At 34.1% G+C, this 18,598-nt stretch overlaps 1 protein-coding gene across 2 annotated transcripts in view; it reads right to left on the bottom strand.

Moving 5' to 3' along the window:
- The window catches only part of dome (cytokine receptor domeless), a 56,864-nt gene that overhangs the window by 31,679 nt on the left and 6,587 nt on the right, over positions 1-18,598 (bottom strand). For both annotated transcript variants that reach the window (XM_074134470.1, XM_074134472.1), the window contains exons 2-9: positions 17,182-17,334; positions 15,515-15,793; positions 13,933-14,062; positions 12,796-12,971; positions 12,557-12,714; positions 11,199-11,376; positions 5,202-5,376; positions 3,273-3,418 (exon numbers count right to left, since the gene is read on the bottom strand). In XM_074134470.1, the coding sequence (XP_073990571.1) occupies positions 3,273-3,418; positions 5,202-5,376; positions 11,199-11,376; positions 12,557-12,714; positions 12,796-12,971; positions 13,933-14,062; positions 15,515-15,793; positions 17,182-17,320 (1,381 nt within the window). In that variant the 5' untranslated portion in view covers positions 17,321-17,334. The remainder of the gene's footprint in view (positions 1-3,272; positions 3,419-5,201; positions 5,377-11,198; positions 11,377-12,556; positions 12,715-12,795; positions 12,972-13,932; positions 14,063-15,514; positions 15,794-17,181; positions 17,335-18,598) is intronic.

The raw sequence follows: 18,598 nt of genomic DNA on the forward strand, positions 1-18,598 counted from the left end.
TCGTGAAACAGTTTTGTGGCGTTACGTAGTGAGTAAGTAACAGTTAACTGTTGTGACTGTTGTAAATGGTAATTGTAATGAATAGTGGTAGTTGCTAGTAAATGTTAATGTTAGTAATGTTAATGTGTTAATAAATCAGACTATTTATAAGTTTAGCGAGTTTTACTATTTATCAAACCCACATATTATTAAAATAACTAGTGGCAGGCATTAGTTGTGTAAGTAAAGTTTTTAGTAAAAGAACAAAAACTTTACAATATTAAGTTGCGGTACCATAAGGTTATATTTTTGTGATTTTATGTTCTTTATTAATGTTAAAAACAGGAAGAAAGAAAACACCACGATCAGAAACATTGCTGCAGGCTTGACAATATTAGATGACTATAAGAATTGAAAATAAAAAATGGGGAAAGGAACTACATTCTCAACACATTTAAAACTTTTGAAATCTTCCTTAAACCGAATGCAATCACAAAAACGACATTTACATATTTCCAAATTAAATTTATCTTCATTAATACAATTATATGTTTTCCCATCCAATAGTTCTTGCATAACAGCAACTGGATAAATTTCCTTTTTTTCTAATAATTTTCTACACCTGCTAAAACTATTGTTTTCATTTCAATTTGTTTTCTCTTATTCACTGTCTGGCCCATATATTGCCCCAAATATTTTTTTGATGATTCAATTTTTTTAGCTTTGTGCTTTCGGTAGTAAACTTAAGTGTTCCTTGAGTATGAACTCGCTCATGTAATATAACGTCCTTTATTTTGTTGCGCTAACACAAATAGTAAATTTAATTCTCTTTCTTCTCGTAATCGATATTATAATATCGTTTTTTAATACTTAAAAATATCTAAATCAAATAATATTTGCGCTGTATATTGTACTGCTACATGCAATATTCTTTTTTATTTGGGACCAAAAACACCAAGTCGTTTCTTTCTCAAAATACAACTGAAAGTCTGATTGACGGGACTTGGATGTATCCTACATTCGGCCGCTATTTTGGAGACGTCATTTATGCGTAAATAAATTTTTTGAGTAATCAATCTTCCAATATTAAAAATGCACAGTGCGACCTACAATATAGTAAATAATTTTACAGCAGTTTTCACGGCAAAAATTTCAATTAAAGGTATCTCGAAATATACGAGTATATTTTCGGTGAAGACTTACAAAAGGACATTTGGCTTGAACTAAGTGGAGAAAATACTAAATTTCAAACAATCCAAACTCCATCACGCGTTATTCATTGCTTCAATTTCTTATTCAAAAAGATCAGAAGATTACGATCCTACCCGAAAGTCACGTGGTCATTGAAGAAATAAGTTAAAAGGTCAAAGATAAAAGAAACGCTCAGCAAGCTCCACTAAGATCAATTCCTTTTTTTGGGGTACCAGAGCATTAGAGAGAGAGAAAGGGAGAAAGAAAAAAAGAAATACGTTTATTAATGTCCTGGGACATTAGTCCCTTAAGGACAATAAGAAGTACAAAAATTAATAAAACAAATATTTCTCCTCTGAGTTGCTGCTAAATTATTATATGCAATATATACAGAGTAAAAAAAAAATAAAATAAAACTAAAATTTCGTTTCTTTTTTAAATCTATACACAAATAAATAAATAAAAATTTTAACAGAAAAGAAAAGAATTGGACTACTGCTTACAGTTTAAATAAAAATACAATAATTAAAGTAAAGTAAAGTAATCGCCTATTTTTTCAGGCGGGGCTTAACGTCCAACTACCAATTAGGTGTCGTGGACGGAGGCGACTAGCAAACATACTTTACTGTAAATTTCTTTTATTAACCATTAAATAAAATCCAAGGCCTAAGACCGGGAATCGATCCCAGTACCACAATACATATTAGCGTCGCAGGTCTCGCCTCTAACCCGCTCGGCTACCGTGGCGCCTTACAATAATTATATGATGATATAATAACATTAATAACAATAATATCAATAATAATAGTAATAGTGATAATAAGTAGAGGAAAAAAATGACAAAATAAAAATAATAATTAGAACAAAGAAGTAATTTTTTTTTTTTTAGCGCATCAACAGCTGAGGTTATTAGCGCTCGGAGCTTTTTTTCAGTGCACTGCCGGCCTCCGGACAGTGTTCTCTCGTTACAGACAACACTGTCCATCACCGGACAGTGAGCTGTAAGAAGCTCCTAGGAAGAGAAAATCTAAGGGTCAGCTGCTGGATTCGAACCCGGGACCTCCGCGTGGGAGTCCAGTATGCTAACATCATAGCTAATCCCTTTCCTAGATATAATTATTATTATTGCAAATTACAGATTTAGATAACTTTTGAGAAGATGTTCATATAAATGATGTTTAAATGTAGTAACAGACTTGGCACGCAAACCAATCGGAAAAGAATTCCATAACTTGCAAGCTTTTAAATAAATAGAATTTTGATAAGTTGCAGTCCTAGGTGTGGGCGTATACAACTTTGTATCCGCTTGTCGAGTAGTTCTCAAGTGCAACTGTTCTTTACTACTAAATAGTGAATACAGATAATCTGGCGCTCTATTTCTAAACAGAAAATAAATAAAGACACCTAAAAATAATGCCTTCTGTATTCAACATTTAGCCAGTTCAGCTGGCGGTAATAAGGAGTACATGTCGATCTCTCCTGACATCAAAAATGAAACGAACACCCGAGTTTAGAGCTCTTTGTATCCTTGTATTCAGTTCCGATAACAAATAAACAAGACAGCAATAATCTACATGCGGGAGGATGAGTGTTTGAACCAACTGCCTTAATGATACAGGCAAGAATTCTTTACGGTACTTCAGTTGATACACAGCTTTGTTCATTCTATTGACAACATCACCCACATGATGGGACGAGTGAAAGTGTGGAAGCGAGGAAGCCTCGTTGCTTCCCTGGCATTGCTTTAAGAACCTACCCAGCACTAATCAAATTAAGAACTCTCTGGGCACTTATATCTGGAAAGTGTTTCACGATTGCTTAAAAAGCAATGATTGCTGATAGAAGGGAAATGAAGAGGCAGACCTAAAATATGAAAACTGCTTCAGATTCTGTGTAGGGAAATGAAGAGGTCTCCAGTGTCTTTCCACTCATCACTCAGAGTTGGGTCAGAAAAGCCAAGATCAATATCATCCAGGTCAATACCAGTTGTTTTAAGAAGAAATCCCCCATTTGCTAGCTTTTAAAGGGAATTAGGCTCTGAATTCAGAGGAGAAAAAGATTTTAAAAAAACTTGGCATATTACTTATAATATGTGTACTTACTACTACTCTGGCTTGGTACAGTTAGTTCTGATTTATCCTTTGAATAGCCTTCTTTATTAGCTGAAACTACGGTGAATTTGTAACGGTTATTTGTCAAATTGGTAAATTTTGCATAAGTCTTTGTGATTTCGTTAGGTGCAATGCTTCTGTTGAAATTAGAAAAAAAAAAAAAGGAAAATTAATATCTAACAAATATATTTAACAATACATTTAGGCAAGCCAAAGTACAAAATACAAAAAGTTCAATAAAGTATTACTTTGGATATATGGCGCGTAGGTTTATCTAGTTGAAAGAGTCTTGTTCCTTATACTGAAACTTGCACACACAATTTTTTTTTTTTTAATTTAAGGAGCGTCAATATCTGAGGTTATCGGTACCCGTAACTTTTTTCAGAGCACTGCCGGCCTCCGGACAATGTTCTCTCATTACAGACAACACTATCCATCACCAGACAGTGAGCTGTAAGAAGCTCCTAGGAAGAGAAAATCTAAGGGTCAGCTGCTGGATTCGAACCCATGATCTTCGCATGGGGTTCCAATAACTAACCAAATAGCTAATCCCTTCCCTAAACACAAAAAATAAATTTAATTTAGAATGAGATAATTAGGAAAACTTAATAGCTAAAAAGTTTCAAAACTCATTACAAAAGTTAATTGTTTAAGTGAGCAAATCAAATTATAAGATTTTTCGAACACTTCTATGACACATTTTTCTGTGATCGTCTTCGTTCCGCAAAATAAGTCAGAAAATGTCATTAAAAAATAAAATAATTATAAAACTTAGCATGGAAAATTACCTATTAGGTATTTTATAACTATGAAAATTCGTAAACCTTTTAACAAATTTATAAAATGCGAGTATCAGCAATGTTCTGAGACTCACTATAAGGTGTGGCGCGAATAAAAGGTTCGCCTTCCCATGTTACCCTCAGCCATTTACGGCGAAAGAAAAATGCCTCTGTAGTACATCCAACAAAACGTTGGAATAAGAAGTACGAAAAACCTGAGGCTAGAGGCGAAGAAATGTACTATTAGCTTAAGTTTACTAGTATCCAAACGAAATATATAGTTTGGACTACCTACAGTTGTTCATTTTAAAGCTAGTGTTCATACAAACATATAACCCAGATAATGTCCTAAAATCCACTTTTTTGGAATCAGAGGACCTTATACGGACATTTGCGTTGAAAACTCGACTTAAAAATTTGACACGATCGCAATTCTTTTCCTAAGTAATCGAAAATAAAAACAATGTTTCATAAAAATAAAATAAAAATTATCATGTTACTATATCAGAAAAATTAAATTACTTCAAATGAATTAAAAAAAAAAAAAATTAGGAAACAAGTATGAAGAAAATCTTGGGATCAGTTTTGAGAAAGTACTAACATAAAATGAAATAACTCCTGGCTGGCGAGAATGCTCTTTTACATTCTAGGACCGGCGCACGGATTAACGTTCTAAGAACACTTTCTTTTTTTTTTGCAACCTTACTCACAGTAATTGGTATTCCATTACATTTCATGGATGCACGGAGTGAGAGAATAATTGGGGGCGTCTAGTGAATGGGGTTAAAACATATGTTTCGCTCGCTTGAAGTAAAAGAACTTTGAAATTTGTCCTCACTGAAAACTCAGACTAAATTTGTGTCAAATTTTGAGGAAATGCCTGTTTTCACAATTTCAGTTTAAACAGTCAAAGAAGAAAGTTAAATGCGATTTATTTTTAAAAAAAATCAGTATGATTCGAAGATAACACAGGCAGCATGCATTAAAGCTACAGTTTTTTAATATATACTTTAATATTAGTTGAGGAATTTTGTTGCCAAAAGTTTTGTTTCATTTTAAAATCAAAAGTTGATTGAACCTTTCTTTAACTGTAACAGTAATAATAATGGCTAGAAAGAGATTGCAATATTAACAAACTTACCTATTAAAAGGTATTTCATCAACAAATTCTTCAATTTGTGTTACTTTGTATTCAAAGTTATCTCCATTTTCCTTTTTTTTGGGAATCTGTTGCCAATAAATATAAATATCACGTATAAAATTCATGGGATGAACTTCAAAACTTCCAATATCAATCTTCGGTGGCATCCCTGGAACTACAAAAATAATATTAATAAGATGAATTATTAAAACAATAAATTAGATGCATGAACTAATATCGGATGTTTTGCCTTTATTATGGCTCAGGGTATCCACCCACCATATTTTTACACTTTAATTCAGCAAAAGAACAATGATTGCAATAAAATCTGGTGAGTTAGTGATCAGCAGAAATATAAACGGTTAACTGTAAAGCTCAAACATTATATTTTATTTAAGAGCTTAGTTTGTCGATATATTAGGTTTTAGGTGAGGGAATCTATTTGTGCGAAAACCAATAGGGGCCAAATGTTAGTAAAAAAAAAGAATAAAAAAACATGCACACGGCTTCCTTTTATTCTCAAGTTTCTAACTCACAAATTTTCTTCAAACAACATTTACCCTTTTAATTCTTTCCACCCTATAACATCTGTCAACCATTACACTGAAATGTTACAGGGCACTCACCACTTAGTACAACTTATAAGTTCATGTGTATGTGTTTAATGTATATACGAAGTTTGCGGATTAAAGACGTAAGTACTTCTAGCTCTGAATTTTGGTAACAAATATAACCTTTCTTATCAGTACACAATATTTCATCAAATCACAAAATACTAAATAATCTGTTTACTTGATTGGTACTTATGGTCAGTCAATTTTCTTTAAATTTGAAAATTTAAACCCTTAGACAATACTAATAACAGTAACGGTGACAACTAAGGGAAGGTCTGGCCACCCTCATTCTCCCAAAGGGCCCTTAATCGAATTTCCCTAAAAAGTGTTTTAAATACAAGTTTTAGATCCATATTAAAACTGTCCGGTAGTGTACCTTTTGGCGTTTAATCAACATTTTGAACTGTAATTTTTTGTTAAGGAGATTTTTGTTCCTTTTGGATAGATTTCCCTTTTTGTGTATTTTGCAAAGTTACATATCTGATTTACAATTTTTTTTAAAATTTGGAATAAGCTATTCTATCATTATAACCTGATAAGGTGTTAAGTCGGAACCGTAACTACCACTGGAGAGATCTTTTTAAAGAATGATTATACTTGCGGTCCCCAAACCATCCTCAATAACAATTTCTTTGAGAATGCGTTTTGAATAAAATAGGAAGGTATTTGTACGCAAATAGCAAAATTAAACTGCGATTTCAGTACTTCCTTTTAAGAGGAGTAAGAAAAATAAACTGCGATTACAGTACTTCTCCCTAAAAGGCAAAGAGGCAAAGATTTTGAACCGAACGACCATTTATTGATGTAAATTGGTTCACTCATTGATCATTTTAACGATTGCAGTACTTCCTTTTAGTAGGTGTAAGGGTATGATGGCACTTCACAGCCACGTAGAGGAGCTTTAATCACTTCTTCGCGCTAAGTTTTATCAAAATCGGACTAAGCGTTATAGAAATGTTGGTAATAATAGTTTTAGAAAGGGCCTTATTTGGATGGGGCGAACTCCCCTCCTTATGAGGCATAGCGTCGAGACTTTTAAAGTGCAAATCTGAACAAAATTTCGATTCGAATGACACTTCATTCATGAAAATCGGTTCACATGTCGATAATTTGAAACGATTGCTATACTTCCCCTAAACAAGTATAAGAGCAAATCGTCGCTTTAATGTTACGTAGAGGAGCCCTAACCCTATCATCCTACCAAATTTTATCAAAATCGGGCCAAGATTTACAGAGTAATTAGTAATAATAATTTTGAAGGGGGCCTTACATAAAGGAGGCTAACTCCTCTCCCATTCGATGTACAGCGACGAGATCCCCAAAAGGCACATCTTCATAAAATTCCGAATCGAATGACACCTCATAAATGAAAATAGGTTCTCGCGTTTAGACGCTACGCAGTTTAAAAAAAAGATAACAACAACAAGAAGAACAAGAACAACAACAATTTTTGAAAATGGCGTTTTTGCTCTTTTTCTGCAACTTTTTTCTCAAAATCTATTATATCTGTGTTGTTGCAAAAAAATTACAGTCATAAAGGAGGATTTTCCCTGCATTATAAAGAAAATTTGGGAATTTTATCTTTTATAGATAAAGAGAAAAAAAATTGTCAAAGTTGGGTGTTTTTGAACGTTATACTTTTTCGTGCACTTTTTAACGATCAACCCTTATAATAATAAAATATATTTGTGTATCTTTTGGCGTTTAATCTACTCTTATACTTAACTTAAAACTGTAAGTTTTTGTTAAGGAGATATGTAACATATAAGCAACTAGTAAACTCAGTTTAAAAAAAATCGAGGACCCGTTTATGAAAAACTCTTAAAAAAGGAGTTCATATGGTTGACCGATTGTGATTAAAACCTTATTGTGGCGTCGTCTGTTGGCACCAAACCGAAATGACAAATTTAAACTTTCGGCGATTTTTTCTTTTGAGTAACAGTGGACTCACTTCCTCTCAATCACACACACTCTCTCTCTCGCTCACACACACACGAATTTGTAAAAATTATTTTCTGACTCAGGAGATCTTAAAACGGATATTTACGTTGAAAACCTGCACGATTACAGAACCTTCTCTTATTTAGTACAATAAAAGAAAGAAAAAAAATAAAAGTTAAAAAATGATATTTGCTACCTCAAGGTTTCCAATATTTTTATCACAGTTTTAAATTAAGAAAAAAAAAATTGAACTATTTTTTAAATTCAAAATTACATCCATGAATTGCTTTGTAGTGAACAGAATTTTAGAACGTTCATACTTCGCTTAACGATTACTGTTCAGTTTTCATGTACAATTATGCAGGAGACTACTAATGACAATGCTAGCTTAGATGAGGTCGTTGCGGAGAAGGAGGAGGTGGAGGTGTACTATACCCATTAAGAAATGAGAAAGATTGTCACAGATGTCGAAGATGCTTTACCAAAATTTAATAGCAATGAACCTTAGCTCTAGAGAAGGGGTTATCAGACTTTGAGGATTTAGCTACTCTTTTAGGATGGAGTGGCCACGAAGAATTTATTTATGACAAACGGATATGAATGAATGCATGAAAATAAATTTATTATCCTGGGATTATTGCCCCCTTAGAATAAATACATATACAATTTGGAAGTCCAATTGGTTTGGCCTGTATTTTACATATTTACATACAAAAAATAGGCAAGTATTTACAAAAATACAAACATGAATGAAGGAAATAAATGTATTCAATTATTATTTTGGAGGGAGCTGAGTAGAAAGGAGATAATTGAACATAAGGGATTTAAAGGTGGAAAGGGTATGAACATGGTAGACAGATGATGGTAAGGAGTTCCAGAGAGAGGTAGCGCGAATTAAAAAATATTTGTCAAAAGATAAAGTACGGTGCGAGGAAATATAGAGATCAGAGGGACGAGATCTAGTATAGTGGGAATGGATCGAGGATTTGAACTTGCAAGAGTTGAAAAATATAAGGTCGTCTTTGAGATTGTATAACTTGGAAAAGGAATACTGGCGGCGGTAGACAGGAAAAAGGCACTTCAACTCATCGTAGTAGTGCAAAATGCGAGTGACTCTGGGAATGTGAAAATAAATCGTATGAAGCAGTTCATGAGGCGCTTGAGCTTAGCTTCAATATCACCAGAAAGACCGCCATACACTAAGCAACCAAAGTCGAAATGGCGAAAATTAAAAGAGGAAAATAGGAGTTGCTGGGCCTTAATTGGAAAAATGTGACGGGAACTGTTAAACTTCTTTAGGATATGGGTGGAACGGCGAGAGATTTGGGAAGCATGGTTTTCCCAGGAGAGGTTTTGATCAAAAGTGATTCCGAGGTTCTTAACAGAGGAGCAATATTTTATTGGGATGTCATACAGGAAATGATTAGGAAGAGGAGCCATCGATTAAAAAAGTGAGTCGAAACCAATAACAATGGCTTTGGTCTTCTCTGCATTTACGTAAGCTTATTTTCCGTGGCCCATGATGTAATACTGTTGAGGTCTCCTTGAAGTTTAAATTCAGCTTGATACAGATCCGAAAGAGAAAAAGATAGGTAAATCTGAGAATCGTCCGCATAGAATGGTAAATTACTGGGAATGGTAAATGGAAAGAGGAAGGTCATTGATATAAATTCACTAAGACAACAAAAGGACGGTAATAACCAGTAAATGTCTACTGATATAGAAAGTTAATGATTTAGAGTATAAAGTACTTATTGTTACAGGAAGCTTATGTCAGAAAATATTTATGACAAATTAGGGCAGCCATCTTTAATGTCCACTAACAGAACTTTAACTGGATTTGGAAATACAACCATTAAGCCGTTAGGAGTTTTCGTATCGCATACAGGTTTTGGCGATGAAGAGCGTCCCACAAAAATATTTGTGGTGCAACAAATTGCAACTAACTTTCCCATCATTACTGGTACAAAGGCGTTTTAAGCCAATAGAAAGCGGCCACCTGCTTTACCTAATCCACTTGAACAAGAGGACCAAGACAACTGGATTGGGAAGGTTAACTGCAAGGAAGAGATTGCTATGGTTGGTAAAAATAAAGACGCGATAGAATAGTTAATAAAAAATTATAAACCAGATAATCAAGTCGTCAGTTCAATACAAACTAACATTAAATTAAAATCCTACGAATCAATTAGGCAATGGGCAAGAAGGCTTGCACCCAAGAACGAATCAACTTAGAGGAGCAAGTAGATGAATGGCTAAAAACGGATCTTGTATAACCCAGCGAGCTATGTCAGGATTGTAAATAACATGCGCCGAAAACTGTTAAGAAAAGGAACAGTTCTAATCTATGTAGATGATGTAATTATTCCTTGAGTAAATGAAGACGCATTCCAGAAACTATAAGAAACGCTAGAAGTAGCTGTAGAATATTGGTTATCTATTAATAGGAAAAAATGCCAATTTATGAAGTGGCGAGTGGAGTTTCTAGACCATGTATTCGAAAGGCATATTTCACTTTTGTCTACGACAAAGGAAGCCGGAATAAGAACAACTTGTCTAGTATTACACCTCAGCAAAACAGTGACAGAACCTGAAAATAAGTGTCTTTCGTACGAGTTGGAGATGTTAGCTGCAGTAAACCATTACTTTGAATAAAGTAATGTGATGTTACTGCAGTAAACTAGAGAACTTTGAATAAACGAAACCTGCCACTAATAATTGCGCAATGAGCCTTAGTCTTTGAAGAATTTGATAACACCAAGGAACATCGCTTGGCCGAGAGGATGAAGCATGTTGACGTGTTAATGCGTTTTCAAGTGATGGTTATTGAGTCCAAAGTAACAAACTATCGCCAAAAGACCAGCTGTAGCGGAAAGATTAAATATTATAAAACAATTACTGCAAAGGAAACCTACAAGGACTTGAAGGGAAGAAGAAGCGAGAAGCAAAGAATGTAGTGGTCGTACCAGAAGACAGTATGCAGACAGAGATCATAAGACATGCTTATGAGAATGGCCACTCTAGCGTTAAGATGATATAGAAAATTAAAGAAGAGCAAATCTTAAGAAAAAGATAAAAGTATATAAGTTGCTGTATAAGATGCATATTATCTGAAAAGAAGAAAAAAGAGAAGTTTTTTTGACTACCATCCCTAAGGGTGACATTCTGCTGCAAACATTCCATGCCAACCATGTAGGACCGTTGGCAGCAACAAGTAAGCTATACAAATAAAAATATCTTCTAGTAATAGTAGATGGTTATACCGCATGAAATCAACCAACGTTAATGCTGCAGCAGATGAAATATTCCTCCACAGGCGCTATTATCCTCACCCTCCTTCTCTGGAAATACCCCCTTTAAACCGTAACAGAATTTCAAACTAGATGGGGCAGAATGGAAGACTAATTAGATTTATTAGATGTTTACACTAAAAGTGACTTACCTGTAGCTTTTGTACGTAAGGTAATAGTAGCAGGCTCTGACCACCACTTAGGTTCGTCTTTCGCTGGGACTGACTTTAATAGCACGCGTATGTCGAACAGTGTGTGAGCATACATAAGGCCTGTTATGTTGAGTGTGAATCTGTTAATGTCATATTTTAAGTGCGATGTATTTACCAGCTGGCAACAAACAAAGTAGTAATTTCCTTTTAGTATCCAGTTTAGACTTTATTATTATACAAAAGCTAAACAAAATAAAATTTTTATCTTTTACTTCTGTAAAAGGAAGTATTGTATTAGTGCTAGTTACAGAATTTATGTTTTCTCATGAAATGTTTTTTGAAATATGAAAAAGGGGGTTTTACAAATTTATCTTTTTGGAACAGTAGATAAAAACGAAAAATCGTGTAAGTTCTAATCTGACATTTTGTTTAGTCAACCAAGCGGAAGTGTCGCTTTACAGGGTTGATTTTTAATTTTTACATTTATTAATTTATCAAAAAACTTACCATTTTCTTTAAAAACTCGTAACACTCGCGAAAGTCTATACTTTAAAATCACTTCTGAAGAAATTCGTATCAAACTTTTCTGGATGGTAAAATAGGGCTTCTCTTTAAAATGCTGATTTAGTATTTTGTACGACCCCAACAACGGTATTATTTAAACTTCACATTCATTTTTAAAATATACTTTAAAACTCATAGAAGCTGAAAGAAATATCAACTCAGTGAAAAAACCGTTCAGTAAAGTCCTTACCTAATCAACTGATTTTCTTCGAACTTCATATTTGGCAGTAAATCTAATTTTTATTATAAGAAAATTTAAAAATATGGAAAATCTATTCGGTAATGTAGCATTTAAAGTTGACCAACGAAAACAAATTCCGAGCACTTTGACAAATAATAAATTAAATACCAATTTTCAACTTCAGCGATTTTTTTGAGATATGCTGACACTTTTCAATTCAGTGGTTTCGTGCAATGACGAATTCCTCGCTTAAACGTTTATTCTTCACCAACCTTGATTTTTGTAAATACTTCTCTTATTCATCTCATGCTGAGATGCAATATCCCGAAATATCCTCTTTAGCCACTTTCAATCTTGGCAACTTTGGTTTCCTCAGATTCCTAGCTTGTTAATTGATCCTTTTATAGTGTACACCTATCATTCTAACACCATTTTTCTATGATTTTCTGAAATGCTGGCATACACAACAAACTGCTAAAAATCTTTCGAGTTAATAAACCCTCAAAAAATATCTACTTTCGTTAAAAACCCCGCAAACCTGACACTATTTCAATACTTCCTCTTTCCAGCAATTAAACTACATAATGACAGATTGTAATCTATTTTTACTTACATGCCACTGATTCACCTGGTCCCATTCTGATTGGTACATTACTCTTGTCACAATTCCAGCTGGGAATGTATACAGTGAAAGTGGGCGTTCCCATTCTATGCATAAACTATCAGAAGTGGCTTCCACTAAGGACAGATTGACAGCCTTGTAAGGAATAACTAGAATAACATAAAAAACGTTTAGAAAAAGGGTGCTTTTGAAAATATAAACGTTTGATTATGCATTGTTAAAAAACACACCAACAGCAAAATGATCAATTTTATAAGTTGTTGTGATGTTGCCCAGATCATTCCATATATACATATTAAAATATAAACTTTCTAGTACAGCTCTATACAACGGCTCTGAGCTTTCATTCCAAACACAATAGTTGCGCACAAATGGCGTTTCACCAGGACAATGGTATTGTATTTTTCTAAAAAAAGAAAGTATTAGTTATATAAATGTACCTAGCTTCTGCTAATAAAACAACTGCTGCCAAAGTTCAATCATTCAAAGGTTTAAAAAAGTAGCGCTGCATATATGGTTACCTATTTACCTGCATTTTATAACTTATAAGTGAAGCCTAACTTACTACTAGTATGATTTATTTCCACAAATTTATTAAGGGGTCGGGTTTACGAGCGGAAACAGAAAGGTGTTTCTACTTCGTACCTGCATGCATTTAATTTTTACGTCTTTATTCGTTAGGAAAATCCAACAGTAAAATATATTCTTCTGTCCTCCCCAGGACACCAAATGCAGAGTATTCTTGTTTAAAAAATAGATCTTCACTCGTGGCAAAATTAGCTTCTCATAGTTTTTAAAAACTAAGCTCTAGGTATCAGCCATGTTTTTATATATAATCGTAATCTTTAGACACAAAGAACTACCTTTCAGCAGAAACCTTACTACAGTTTGAGGAAAAAACAACATTAAAACTTGGGGTTCAATTAAAATGATAGTTATTACATATACAATATGACCTCATTAACAAAAATTTACAGTTTTGAAAGTTAAGTATCGACCCTTATACAATTGTTCTACCGGACTGTTTTAAGATACTCCTTGTAGCTAGTGGATAATATATGTATAATGTACACAAGCGTGAAAATCTTAAGTGAGTAATAAAAGCAACACTTTAATGAATAATAAATAACTATTACACATCAGTACGGACGAAATGAAAAAGGATATTCAGAGACATTCTAGTTATTATATTGTATAGAAGTTAGAAACAAGAGTATATTCGTAGTTTATAGGTATAGTTTGTAGGTCTTGAAACCTCGTTTTTCTCTATAAGTCATTTCACCCATTAAAGCCCCCAATTTCAAAACATAAAAAAAGCAAAAGTTAAGTTCAACAAGTCAGCAACACACTCTCTCAATAATGTTTACCTTTTCGGCGGTTCATAATAGTACAGCCTGTAATAAGTCTTAATATAATTATTTACAGGTACCCATGAGCAGTTTAAGCTCAGCCAACTGCGAGAAATGCAAGTAAAGTTTTGTACTGGACTAGGCGGATCTGAAAAAAGTAACAATAATGAAAAGTACGAAGTATTGATTAAAAATTGAAAGTGAAATACAGAAAATATATTGTAAAAAAAAAAAAACAAACAAATAAAAAAAAAAAAACGGCAGTTTTCATGAAACGATGAAGCAATGTCGTCCAAATGCAATACATAGAGTATATCCCCATAAATTGTCAGAGTGCCAAGCCTAACAAAGCAAAGTGAAACTTTCGAGCAATTCTGCACTGGGACTTCTAGACCTATTGCAACACCATTTGTGCCACGAATCACTACTCACCCATTCTCTAAGAAGTGGTAGCCGGCAAATAGAGATAACCACTTCTTAGGCCTAAAACCCCTTCCCAATTCTCCCTAAATATTCTGAAGCAAATGAAAGCTACAGGATTCCAGGTAAGGTATGTTCCCCTCTTAACCCTTGAAACTATACTAGGTCTCCAAAGAGACCCCAAGTAAGGCGAGAGTCGGGCCTTAGGAATAACCACTGTCTGGTACGACTCACGACTACCCACAACACTTCTCTGATGTTCTGTGAATGACTGCCACACGGTAAGAGAACCAGGTACTCCAGGGAAATGCTAGAGTACCATTATAAGGAATTATAAGGAAGGTTATTAGGAATAACCATTCCTATACAACCCTCCCAGCCATGATTTCCCAAGATATTCCAAAGCGCTCCAAATTAAGAAGTTTGAAGGGTATTCATTCACTTCTCACCGCTATCCACACATTCCTCGGCACTGGTGTTATGACACTTTAGATTGAATTAACGTAGAGTTTGCCTATGGGTTCGATAAATAAATTACAGTTGCACATACCAATTATCTCTACAGACCTAATACTGTGTGAGTGTTAAGGGTGACAGTACAGTGTTTGTGTCATTAGTCTGGGAAGCCCGCCCGGAAGCCAAGATTCCTGAAGAAATGGTTAATCCACTTCCTACTACTGTTAGGTGGAACCTTGAACCAGCCTCGTTGTAAACGATAGTGCAAGTTCCAAAGAGGAACGCACAGTCAGAAATTGACTCTGACTTTTTGTACTAATAGCTATTTTGTCTCATGACAATGCTCATGCCGTGATTCAGATGAAATTAGCAGTATTGGCTACATAAGCTTTTAAACCATAACTTTTCTCTTCCAAGAAAGGCAGTTTGAAAATTAAGAAGTGGTGCGATTAGAGTAAATATCAATGTAATGTCGAAGTTATCAAATCGAAATGTTTGTAGCAAGTTGGTTGATAGTGGGTAAAATATGAAGATTTATACTTCGATGGTTGAAAGCTTACTCTATTTGCTTAATATTTTCTTCTAGAAAAGTGATAAACTTATTGAAACTACCTGGCAAACAATCATTTCCGAATTCTCTGACGCGAAAGAACCTCTTCTATAGATTGAAGACAACCGCAATGACGAAATATATGATAAAAATATATATACTAAAAAAACTTACAGCCTACAAGAACATAATTGAGACACACTGCAATAAGATTTCTTGACGAGGTCTTTAATTTGCAGTAGTACACAGACCGCGATGGTGGCGGGTTCTTAATATACAATCGTATCGTAGTATCATTAACCCTTGTAACAAATTCATTGCTGACTTCTACATCATTTCGAAAGAATGTGAGTGATGAGGAGTTGTAGAACTTGGTCTCTGAAGGCTTCAGCATGCAGTATATTTCAAGTGGTGATCCATAATGTATTCGTATATCCCCGTAGGGAACAGTTACTGCAAAAATATAATATTATTAATCAAATAAGTTATTTAAACTTTGAGGAAAAAGGACAGTAACAAATTCAGTATTCAAGTATGCATTCAGAAGTACTCATACGATTTTCTACCATTGCAACTAGTAACAACGTCTTTATAGATCTTATTACCTGTTTCTTAAGTTTTAATGAACAATGAGGGTCTGCCACTTAGAGAAGTGACTTTACATTTAGAGCTAACATCGGACCCACTTCAAGAAGCCCTCTATTTTTTTTGAAAAATGTTTCAAATAAAAATTATATAATTATAAGTTTAATTATGTATGCAGTAATTAGAACTCCACGTTTAATAAGAGTAGATTGGAATCGTTTTCGAAGAAAAATACACAAGAAAACTTTATCACAGATCGTCTTTTTAATGAACCTATTTTATTCAAAACATAGCATTGTACGAATACTTTTTGTGTCCCTTAGTTGTGATATGAACATGGTTGAAGTGAGATGGCATTTTAGATGGATTAAATTAGATTCTAGAGACGTTGGTAACAAAAACTACGACACCACAGACCAAACGTCGTCTGTGGCACCCACCAGTTAAACAACTCCTCCAGACCTGTCTATTTGATAAGTCTCAGAAGTAGAGAAGATTCATGGGCGAAACTTGAGGGAATGAATGTTTCTTTCCTGAATAGCTCAAATCTCAGCCATTTTATCCAATCTTTTCACAGTTTCGCTTTCTCTTCTTTCTAAACAGTTAACACCATTTTTTTTCTGACTGCAACTACGTACTGCTGAATGTTTTGTTTTCTTCACGAACCATGACTCAGTCAGAAGTACTCAAGATAACCTCTTTAGATCAAATCAACCATCAATTATAAAAAATAATTTTGAGGAAATGGTCAATAATTTAAAGCTGTTGTTAAATAGTTTTTTGTTCTCCTCACTAATCAAAAATACTATTCAAGATATTAATTATATAAACCTCCTTTTGTATATATATTTGTGCAACTGTTTTTAAATTGTAAATAAACTTTTCAATTTCAATATAAATTACTAAAATCAATCTTTAATTACATATTTTTCTTGTTTAAAGCACATAAGTATGATTGGAAGAGTTTAGCTCAGTGATAATGGCACTGGATTCTCACGCGGAGATACCGAGTTAGAATCCAGCAGCCTAGCCTTTGGTTTTCTCTTCCCAAAAGCCTCTTACAGCTCACTGTCCGGTGATGAACAGTGGTGTCTATAACAAGAGAACACTGTCCGGACCGAACACTTGCTCAAGTAATTGCGCGTGCTAATGACCACAGATAATGCGCTTTAATAAATAAAAAAAAAGAAGTAATAACATATTACTTTTAGTTTAAGCATTTTGGGAAGTGTACTAACGATACTGAATAAACTTACCTCCTAAACTTCCGCCTAGCCCCGGTCCACACTGAAAATGATCGGGATCAGATGATGTTTTGGTTGTTGGAAAGAAACAGATAAGAAGCAAGAAAGCTGAGGAGCAGACCCACAACTCCATACCACTGCAACCTAGCATCTACTAGCCAAACACTGCAACATAGACAACCTTTACTATAAACACTAATTAGTATCTATATTTATTCCACAACTGGATTTTTACAAACTGCTTAGGGACCTTAATATTAAATACCTGGGGCAGTGAAACTGCATACGTTACAGTTTTAAATTATGCCGAATTTTTACTGGAAAATTATAAGCTACCAGAAACAAAGATCTTTTAAAATTGTCATTTTATTGAAATAGAAGCTATACGAGATATTTGAGCTGTACACTGCACAACTCGAATAACTCCATTAAACAAAAAGTGGAGAAAAAAGTATTGTAATAATGTAAATTGTACTTTAAAATTTCGTTTATATTATAAATTTACTGTTATCATTCAGCGCCTGTTACTGAATTTGAGTTGCATTATTGTAACGATTTACATTAAAGTACGGAGTTAATCAAATTGGCTTCTGAAATAAATTATTCATTATTCAATGGCCAAAACTAGACCTGCAAAGCTAATATGCATTGTGGTACTGGGTTCGATTCCCGGTCTTTAGGCCTTGGATTTTATTTAAAGGTTTATAAAAGGAATTTACAGTAAAGTATGTTTGCTAGTCGCCTCCGTCCACGACACCTAATTGGTAGTTGGACGTAAAGCCCGCCTGAAAAAATTACTTATTCAATGGCCAAAACGTTGTAGTCATTTAATGGTGTTAATCTTTATTATTTGAGAAATTTATTATAAATATAAAAAACTATGACTGAACCTAGTGCTTTAACACTTAAATTTAAGACATTTCAAAAATGTGGAGTTTATCGATCGTGCGGTGAACAGCTCATTTATAAATCCAATTAAAAAATATATATTTTTTTTTAACAAAATTTCGGAATTATGGATTGTAAATTATGAAAATTAATCATTTAGATAAATCCTGCGCGCTTGATTATTGTATTATTAAAAAATGCAGGGATAACCTCTCTTTCAATCATCGATCATACCAAATCTTAAAAAAAAATAAAATAAAGTAAAAAACCTTAAAGCTGTGGCAATTAAGATATAAAGAAACTCTCAAGGTATGGTCGACCCTGGGCCGGTTGTCGGCATGGCTGGGGACAGTATCTGTCCTAGACACAGTTTTGAGGCTCCTTTTCAGGTGGTCATTAGATCGAGGTCTGAATGGAAGGTGAACTGGGGCAGAACAGTGCCGGAAGAGAGGCACGTGGTTTACGGATGGCTCCAAGATGGCCTGTGGAACTGGGGCTGGTGTGTATGGGGTTAAACCTAAGGTATTCATTGAAAGATCTC

Source organism: Rhodnius prolixus, unplaced genomic scaffold, assembly GCF_049639745.1.
Source record: "Rhodnius prolixus isolate KJV_2025 unplaced genomic scaffold, Rpr scaffold_16, whole genome shotgun sequence".
NCBI lineage: Eukaryota > Metazoa > Arthropoda > Insecta > Hemiptera > Reduviidae > Rhodnius > Rhodnius prolixus.